Source organism: Macrobrachium nipponense, chromosome 2, assembly GCF_015104395.2.
Source record: "Macrobrachium nipponense isolate FS-2020 chromosome 2, ASM1510439v2, whole genome shotgun sequence".
In the NCBI taxonomy this organism is placed as follows: domain Eukaryota; kingdom Metazoa; phylum Arthropoda; class Malacostraca; order Decapoda; family Palaemonidae; genus Macrobrachium; species Macrobrachium nipponense.
The window spans coordinates 76,264,808-76,274,807 of record NC_087201.1 but is presented as its reverse complement, the minus strand read 5'-3'; the positions used below and the strand labels follow the sequence as shown (position 1 = coordinate 76,274,807).

General features: G+C 35.8%; 1 protein-coding gene and 1 long non-coding RNA gene across 4 annotated transcripts in view; one reads left to right on the top strand and one right to left on the bottom strand.

Moving 5' to 3' along the window:
- Nucleotides 1-10,000, top strand: part of LOC135220674 (uncharacterized) — a 29,786-nt gene that overhangs the window by 18,737 nt on the left and 1,049 nt on the right. The window contains exons 2-4 of one of the 2 annotated variants that reach the window (XR_010315756.1): nucleotides 3,854-3,976; nucleotides 4,153-4,276; nucleotides 4,979-10,000. The exon at nucleotides 4,979-10,000 is cut by the window's right edge and continues 1,049 nt beyond it. This is a non-coding gene — a long non-coding RNA (uncharacterized LOC135220674). Of the gene's footprint in view, nucleotides 1-3,853; nucleotides 3,983-4,152; nucleotides 4,277-4,978 lie in introns of both variants that reach the window. The other variant, XR_010315755.1, reaches the window with a different exon arrangement.
- The window catches only part of LOC135220673 (uncharacterized), a 15,866-nt gene continuing 6,396 nt past the window's right edge, over nucleotides 531-10,000 (bottom strand). For both annotated transcript variants that reach the window (XM_064258052.1, XM_064258051.1), the window contains 2 exons: nucleotides 2,425-2,631; nucleotides 531-1,631 (listed from right to left, as the gene is read on the bottom strand). In XM_064258052.1, the coding sequence (XP_064114122.1) occupies nucleotides 2,438-2,631 (194 nt within the window). In that variant the 3' untranslated portion in view covers nucleotides 531-1,631; nucleotides 2,425-2,437. The remainder of the gene's footprint in view (nucleotides 1,632-2,424; nucleotides 2,632-10,000) is intronic.

The window sequence follows — 10,000 nt, the reverse complement described above, 5'->3', positions numbered from 1 at the left end:
TAAGGGGAAAGTACCGTCAGTACACCTTATGGGGTGCACTGTAGGCATAACTTAAGGTTCTTTGTAGCTTGCCTTCGGCCCCTAGCTGCAACCCCTTGTTTTTTCTTTTTACTGTACCTCCTTTCATATTCTCTTTCTTCCATCTTACTTTCCACCCTCTCTCAACAAATGATTCATAGGGCAACGAGGAGGTTTTCCTCCTGTTACAACTTTCAAACTTTTCACTATTAATTGGCCTTTGGCATAAAGTCTACTATGTTCAATTCAATTTATAATTTCCCTGTTTCATGTATCTTTTGCAATGCTGGATGTTCGTTTAGTTTTAGAGAGACGGGAAATCTTGACGAATATTGTATATTGTTTCATTTAGATTGCAAAACCACCTCTCCTCGTTTGTATTCATATCCTTAGCCCTTTATTCATGGCGAAATGAAAAAGATTCTGCGTCAAATGAATTCGTTTGCCGTATGAATTGCGTCATACAACGTTAGAGGAGGCTATGATGAATTGTGGAGGGGAAGGTGGGGGGGGGGGGTGGGGGGGGGGGGGGGGGGGGGATTGCGCAACATTATTTAATAGTCTGATCATTTCATGATATCGGTGTGTAGGAAACTCAGACTTTTGTAGGCATACTACTATAACAATGGAGCATTTTTACCAGTACTTTTAGAAATTAATGATCAAGCAGCTCGGAGGAAAGAACGCAAGGTTGTTTTTATAAAAACGTCAAATTATTTCCTGATGATTTTATTCTGCTGTCTAGGCTGACCTTTGACACGGGGCGAATACTGCCTCTCACCTTGTTCTGGGTCTTCTAAGGGGATAAAGGTGATTGTACGTGGTACACTATTATTAGTTATTATCATTGTTATGATTAAAGATGACAACGTCTCTCTCTCTCTCTCTCTCTCTCTCTCTCTCTCTCTCTCTCTCTCTCTCTCTCTGTAACAAAGAATTTGCCAGATTTTCATTTACGGTCAGAGATCCGATGAATTAATCAGGGTACTTGATGAAACGAATCGTAAAATCCATATTTCACTTTGAGATGAAAGGTGTATTACATCCACCAAGAAGATAAAATGTCACGAAGCTGTCGTTTGTAACGTACTTTGTTTATGGGTGAAGACTTGTTTTTCTGACGTCTAACTTTACTGCTCATTTCACTGTCTTGTTTACAAAATATCTAACGTTGTTTTAAAGCCTCGAATCAAGGCGAGAGAGATGGAATTAAAGGACAACTGTAATCTGATTCCTAACTACCTCACTCTGACTCGCTCTCTGTTTTAATGTCAGATAAGTTTGTCAATCATCTGTATCCCGCCTGTCAGCTCCGTATGTCAGTTACACCTCTACCGATGGAAATGCAAAGGATACCTTAATTAAACTTCATACACAATGGATGAGGTTTTTTTACATGTCAAAATCTGATGACTATGACCTTCCATATGAACTTGACCCTCCGTACAACCATGACTTTACTTTTCTTGGTTTCGTGTTGACACCGTTTTTCTTTAATGATGCCCAAAATTTGATGACCTCGGGCGTCTGCTTTAACTTCGACCTCTCACTTCTTGGTTCTGTTCTACATCTGTCCGTCCATCTCATTTTGCATTTAGTTCAGTTTCAACAGTCTGTAATAAATCCATTGGTTAAACTTATCGGTTTTCGATACACACGTTGTTGAGTTTCATTACTTTCATCTTACACTGTGTGCCATTTCCTATCTCTGCATGTGTGTGTGTGTGTGTGTTTGTGTGCATGTGTTTAATGTAAAATTCAAGTCATTACATCTAAATTAACTAATATAATTGACCTTACACAACTCCTAATCCACATTCTGAAAATATACAGTACATGAAACTGATAATTAAATTAGGTTGCTGGTAAAAGGGCATCCAACCAGAGCATCTGTTTGTAAGCGTGAACTGTTGGTGTATGTTACATTACACAATATATATATATATATATATATATATATAATATATATATATAATATCTATATATATATATATATATATATATATATATATATATATATTATAAAAATATATCTATATATACATACAGAATATGCGTATATAGATATGTATATATATATATATATATGAAATTGTAATAGCCATTTGTAGACCACAATGCCCTCGTAACTTCTATAATATATACGAAATTGTAATAGCCACAGCCACATTGCCCTCGTACTTCTAATATATATATATATATATATATATATATATATATATATATATATATATATATATATATATATATGTATGTATGTATTATATACATGCATATGTACTATATGTCTACATATACATACAGTATATATATATATATATATATATATATATATATATATATATATATATATATACTAGTGTGTGTGTGTGTGTGTATTTTATGTGGGTATCTATTCATACATACCCACGTTATCTTATTAGTAATGGACGCATATAGCCTTGTGTCTCATTAAACAATCTTTGTCAGCAAGAGCATATCGAGGGTCGCCAATTTTCTTCATCCGAGCGCAAGCTCCCATCTCCTCGTTTGGCTCTCCCGGAGCCCACTGGCTCCGTGTGACCGAAGCCCCACTGAGCCACTTGCGAGCCCTCACAGCAACCCAGAACTGATCTGGAAAGGAAGAAGAAATTCAGTTATTCGCGCAATATTCAATAAACCTCGAAGTGGTTTTTATTGACCAACTGATAGGCTATTTCTGACGAGTTTTGACAATTTGGAATGGTTTGAAACGACAGCAGATGCATAACTCTAGAAGAATTCGTGACTTCTTTAGTGTAGCTGAAGGATGAGTGTGGTCGGGACTGTGTCCTAGGTTTCCTCTTTAATAATTTTACTGAGGAAATCTGTTATATAAGCATTTTCTTTTTTCTTAAAAAATGATGATATACATATAAAGAGCTTGTAGACTACTTGTTAAAGTTATATTATTTTCATAGAACTTCCCTTATCACCGTATGTAAGTTAAAAGTTCAAATTTGCCAATGAAGCACCACAAAAGCCATGCGGACATTAGCTCAAAATCTTTGAGGTGTTTAATTTCTTTTTTCTACTGTAGTACTAAATATAATGACCCTACTTATGTATAGTATGCAAAGGCAACCTAGCTCGAGCACACAATACTCGAGAAGGTTTCTGGGAATAAAATTCTAAAAATTTTCCCCTTGGCCAAATCGGGGCCCAGGCTACACGGCAAAGCCCGGGAAGAGACCCACTATCTGGAGCGCAATAGGATACACCCAGGATTATCCATCGGTATTCGTCACGCAAAATCTGTTTTGGGCCAGGCGAGGTTATTTTTGGAACGACTCAAATGAAGACGCTAGTTTCATTTGCGCGACTTTGTGTCGACCGACTATTGAATTTATGCGGTTCCAGGGTCCTTTGCGCAGCCCACTTGCCTGGTGACGTCATCGAAAACTGATTTTTGGTCATGTAAAGTCTTCCTTAGTTTTGACAGTTGGCTGGTAGACGTATCAGTACGGTTAATGGACGTGGTTCGCGGTCATCCTATTTCAGTTCAGCTGCTCCAACGTAGATTTGGAGGAAATTGAGAAGAAGTAATATTTCGCTTGACTGTATTTCGAGTTAACATTGTAATTTAGTCCCCTTTTCAGGTTTTGTGCTTTTTCTATTTTATTTAACGTCAACTTCGTGTGTTTTCAAGGCGTCTGTACATTTTTGAGAACTTTCTGTTCAGAATTGTTTGAATCTGTTCTTTGGACCAAGACTAAATCATAATGTGATTTTTGTAAACTAAGCACTGCTGAAGTTTCTTGGGCAAATTTGCAGGATTTATCCAGTATTTTTAAAATTTTATTTTTCACTTTTGAAGTTCGACGCCATGGGTTGGTTTCAGTGACGGCCAGTGAGGAAGTTACAGTCTTTGTTCCACAACGACTCGTACTTTAACAGTCTCGCTGTCTCCATGTGGTCCTTACGGATTGATTTCAGCTAAGTATCTGTATCGTTTATTGGCTTTTTTTTTTTTAATAATGCATAAGATTGTATTATTTGCGCAAAAGTTTTGCCTTTACCTGTCCGCAGATCCATTAATACGTTGTGATAAAAATTGGCTTTTTAAAATAAATTTGTGCTATTTTTAATTTTGTATTAAGTATTTTTCTTCATCAGATCTTGCCTAGAACCTGCGTGTTGGAATGTGGTTTACTACAGTAAGAAAAATACAGTAAAACAAAGTTTCCCGTTGCTGTTGTGTATCTAGTTCATCACAAACTGTTTTAGCAAGGCTTTTAAGGTTTGTTTAAATTAAACTGGTTTAATTATGATGAGCAGTCTTTTCCTTACAAGGATAATATAAAAAATGTTGGATTTAGTATGTGAACTTGAAGGAAATCTATATTAAACAATTTTGTCAAAACTACTTAAATGGCATTTTGTATATTTTGAATTTTGTATATAACTTTCTAATGCACTTTAAACATTTCGGGGAATGATGCTACGATGAATATTCAAGACTGATAGAAGAAAGAAAAATACTGCTCACATCCCGAGATTCTTCAGAATTTCAATATCCAATTTTTTACTTTTCCTCCAATTTTTTACTATTTTTTGAAATATTAGTCTGGTTAGTTTTTCATATGTAACTAAGTTTTCAGTTTAGGTCAGTTTGGTCTTTAGAGATAAACTGTAGAATGATTTCTTCTGGATTAGCGTTTCTGGTTTTTTCAAAGCTCCCATTTCATTTGCAGTTTTGGATCATGAAATTTATTAAAATCTTAAAATCCATGGTTATAACTTTTTAGATATTTGGTATATGTTAGTATTTTGAAGGAGGTTTGATGTTTTCTGCATTTTGTAATTCGAAAAGATTCTGCATAAAAAACTTACGTAATGAGCAGCAGTGTTAGTTAACTTTTATTTTTTTCTACTTGTATTAAGGTTTGTTTTTAATTTAGTTTTATCCTAAGTTTTTCCTGTTGCTTTTCATAACTTACAGGTGCCCTTGATCTGAGAGGTTTAAAATGGCGGATTGAAAGATTTGGAGTAATTGTGTGATTAGTTCGTGAAATACAACTTTTCCATCTGTTACAAAAGTGAGGCTTTCCTAATTTTAGGTTTTGAAGTGTATTCATGATTAAGAAAGAGTCTAGTTGTGCACCATCCTGTGATTACCAATAAAATTGACCCTGATTGGCAGTGTAAATAAATTAAATTTTTTGATTTTTAAGACTCAAAGATATAAGACATTGAGATTTGTCTTTATAGTTCTAATTTGAATTGTACTGTATATCAAATTGTTAACGAATATAAAGGAAATTGACCGTGATTATATTTTGAAATTTCATCCTGTGGCGTTCAGTGTTCTGATGGCTGAGAGGTCAAAAGTCTGGTTTTACGCAGCTCTCTCACCTAGTCTTGGCAGTTGGGCGTTTGTGTGAAACTGACTAGATCCTACATAAGCGTTGGTAAAGAAATAAAAAAAGTGATTGGTAACCTGGGTAGTCCCTTGTCCAATATAGCATTAATATAAGAATTAATTTGGAATCTCGATTAAAAGGCTACCCTGCAGTAAGGAGTGGTTTTGGAAATGGGAAACTGAGTTTGATAATAAGGTTTGCTTTGGTTGGATGTTTGGTGATAAGTGACCCGAGGTTAGATGAATAATTATAATGGAGTTAGTGTAAATGTAAATTTGCACTGCAAATGTAATATTTGGATGAAGGGTAAAAGTTAAGGTTGGGGTTTTTTTTTATGGACAACACGTAATGCATTCAAAGTTAACGCTAGTTTTAAATTTCCTAATTACAATCCAGGACTACAGCAATTAACGGGAATGTTAATTACACTGATTATTGAGGAAAAGACGTTGAAACCGTATTTAGGATATTTAGGAAATATAGGACATATAAAATGTGCTTCCAAGCAGGTGGGTGATACTGGCAAGAAACAAAAAGGAAACTACCGGTTTACGTTATGTTTTTACGGATGGGATGAGCTACTACACCTAACAAACGAGCGGTGAAGATGACCTAACCACTTTGTATTAAGTTTAAAAAGATCAAAGTAAAGTTGTCTGAATAAATGTGTTGAAATGCTTAATGCAATAATGTGCATGGAGTTATGTCCGTTTAAATGAGACATTACTTTTTATTGAAAACCTTATATTTTGTGATATTTTCCACGCAATATAGATGATCCAAACAGGTTACAGGAATCCAGAGTAGTTCTTTTATAAAGAATTATGCTAGAAAAAAAAATTAAGTTTGTCTGGCCCTGGAATATGTAAGTTAGCATTATTGAGTTAAGAATGCGGTCTAGGCTGTATATCGCTCCTGCACAGTATTGTCAATTGATGACATGAGAGCAATACATAATTCATATGCATTTCAGGGTTGTCTAATTGATTTTCGTCGATAAAATCTTAAATCATCGGATATAGATCGTATTTGGGATATAGATTCGAAGCCACAAAATAATTGGCAAAAATATGCAGTTTTCGCCAATGTTGATAATTACGGCACTTAGAGTAAATCAAAGAGACTTAGAGGGAAACTTGGCTAAATCTAGCAGCCTCTTAGAGGCTGATAAAACTTCATTACTGAAGGCCTTCCCACTCATTGGCTTTGTAGTACGACGTACGTGAATGGACGCAAGCCCATATACTTTGAATGAAGACTCGGATGTTGGTAGTAGTGGTAATAGTAGTGTATGGAATTCGTATTTTGTTTCACAAACACCTAAGTAGTGTACAATAAGGGAATGGGCATCAAATGAGAATATTAATGGTATAATACAGTTCCATGGCGCAATTCACGTTTTCTTTTAAAATATTATGCACAAAGTCTTACATACACTAACTAACCCACAATGTGAAAACCATTGTTATTCTGTAATTTCAAGGATACGTAAAGTATCGTTCAAATGCCCACGAAATTTACTAAATGGCCATAATGCCTGTGTGGATAAAGACCAGTACTTAGCAAATGAATAAAAATGCATTTTATAACATATTTTGTTTTTCCTATGCACACGGCCATGTAGTATTGATAATGAAATTATTAATCAGATAATCACAATATACATAATCATACATATAGATATGTTACTCTTATAAATGCACATACTTAACATAGAATAAATTATATACACATTATGTATGTATGTAGAATAAGCGAGTTGTTAAAAATGGTCGTTGCAGGGATTAAGTGGGATAGTTTATCAGTCAAGAAAATTCGGCCATTGTTTATTTTTGGTCTGAAAAATGAGAAAGGCCTTGAAAGAAAGAAAACATTTGCATATCTCTCTTTTTCATAATCGTCATTCGAGTATTACCCCTGTAAAGGTCACCTTTGTCCCTTTTATCTAAATCGTTCGGAGCTTGTGTATTGCCTTATTAACCACTTAACTGGTGATATCTAGCATACGACGCATACGATTCTTTTCTTTGTTGCAAAAACACGGAACACGAAAGCAGTCTTGTGGCCACGAGGACAATTTACTAGGCTTGCCATAGGTGAAGCAGCCATCACGCATAACCTGGGGTTGAACTATGAATGATCAACTGCCCTCACCCTCTCGTCGGCTATGTTTACTATAATTCAAGGTTACCAGGTTTATCGGGCCAAAATATCGTACCAAACACCTCTAAATGATTGTATTTTCATTTCAATATGATTGTATTTCACCAGTTCCAAAGTTTTTGTACAACTAATTGTCAAAGGGTAAATAGAAATTGCGTTAAAATTGCTATGTATTCCTATAGTCAACTTAACACTTTACAATGAAAATAGTAATATTGCCATATGTATATTTACAAAATTAATTTGTTATAATATTGTCACATGTATATGTACCAAATTCTTATTAATTATCCGTGGTATCACCAATGGAAACCGAAATATTATCATCATTCTCAACAAGATTTGGTTAGCCTTTTAATACTTGTCGTACAAAAGGGTCAAATATTTGCGTACATACTAAATGTAGCTAAGTTTCCCTTTAAACTTCTTTTGATTTACCCTAATAAGTGCCTTAATTATCAACAATAGACATCACTGCATATGTGTCAATGAGGCTGTGACTTCAAATAGCGATTTCCCAAATACGATCCATATCCGATGCTTTGGTAAAATCTTATCGACGAAAATCAATTAGACCGGTCCTGAAATGCACATTAATTTAGTACCACTAAAAACCTGGGGATGGGGATTAGGGACAAAAACACAGAACATAATAACACACAAAAGTCCGTTCCCTCTGCTGGTCCAGAGAGGGAACACGAATCCGCTGACTATGAAACCCCAAAGCAGTTGAACAAGTATATAATACTGTATCTAATATCGTTAAGAAAGTGATCATCAAGTTTTTGCTGTTGATGATAAGGGGTTTGAGTGTAAAATGTGCTACCAAAGGCATACCTCTTACCACAGGTATGGGGTAGCGTCATCCTTAAGCCTTTGAAAGTATGTGTTAATTTGAAAAGGGTCAACACCTTAATATTGTTTGTGGATCAATAGTTTTCGTGACTATGGGATTCAACATAAGCGATAATCAAAATTGGACAGGTAGACGGTTATGCAATTCACAGCGCATTGTCGTTGCTGTAACCTCACATCACCAATAAAACCGCCAAATAATACAAACTGAAAAAAAACATTCGCTAGTTACGTCTATTAGAGTACCACTTACCCAGAAACTCTTTCTCCGTTCAATTTTTTGTCTTTACCTCTGTGCTATGAATAATAATTTTCTTCTGTTTCTTTCTTTCCATCTTTTTACTGAATATGGATTTGTTACATTGGTGAAAGTATCTGAATCTTTCATTTTGTATTAGTATTTGAAAAAAAAAAATGATGTATAGCCATAATTTGCAAGTGTCTAAAACCTGGCATTGGGTAGTCATCACCCATAACACCCACCTCCACTGTGGATATTGGGCCAGTCACGCAATACAACTAAATATAACAGATCTATGAATGTTTAAATATAGAGGATGTACCAGTAGTAGTCTGTGGTTGCTACCTCAATAACGTAAAGTCCTGTCCACACGACCGGGCCTGATCAGCGGACCTCCCCTCTAACGGGCACACTTGAGGGGCAAACCATCAAATTGCCCGATGGGTCTTGTAGCAAAATCACCATGGTGGTGCCCGATGGCTTGAGCTTCGACCCTGAGCCACTCATTGCACCAAATTCTCTTCTTTTTTCTTGCTATATCTCCTTTGCGGTAGGCACTATGTTTATTGTACCGCACTGAAAACACTGCTGGCATCGTCGGGCACGCCCACCTCTCCATCGCCTCACCCGTGTGGACAACATTCACCCGTAAGCCCGCTAGAATTTGCCCGTCAACACCGGAGCACGCCGATCAGGCCTGCTCGTGTGGACAGGCCTTAAGGGAACTGGAAATTTTACTAACCTGCTGATGTAAATGGTAGTTTTTTTTTTTTTCCTTTTTTTTTAAAGAGGCAGCTTGCAGATTATAGAACACCACTGTAAACACTGTTGCTGAAATGTTTTGTATCGATCTCGTGGACAGTCATGTCTGTTGATAAGATACGATAACCTATAGGAAATACTCATTCATGAATACCGACTTCTTAAGTACTTCTATTCTAATATTTATTTTACATATTTCCTTAAATGCACATTTTACACTCAACCCCTATCGTCAACAACAAAAACTTTACGATCACTTTCTTAACGCTATTAGAATATGGAGAATTTCCTCTATGCCCAAGAAAAATACCTGCTTCCCACTCCTTCCATTCCAGTATTCCCTTACGGTGCGACATCTGTTGGGTTCCATTAGTTACTTGTTCAACTGCTTCGGTGTTTCATAGTCAGCGGATTCGTGTCTGCTCTCTGAATGGCCAAGGGAACTGACTTTAGTGCACGATAGTACATACACTTTTTTACCATGTCATATACTTTTGTTTTGCTATATTTCTATTATTAAGTATCTTCAAGATCGTGCGAATTGCTTTTCCTTTGATACTACTGCCACAGTCAAACTTTT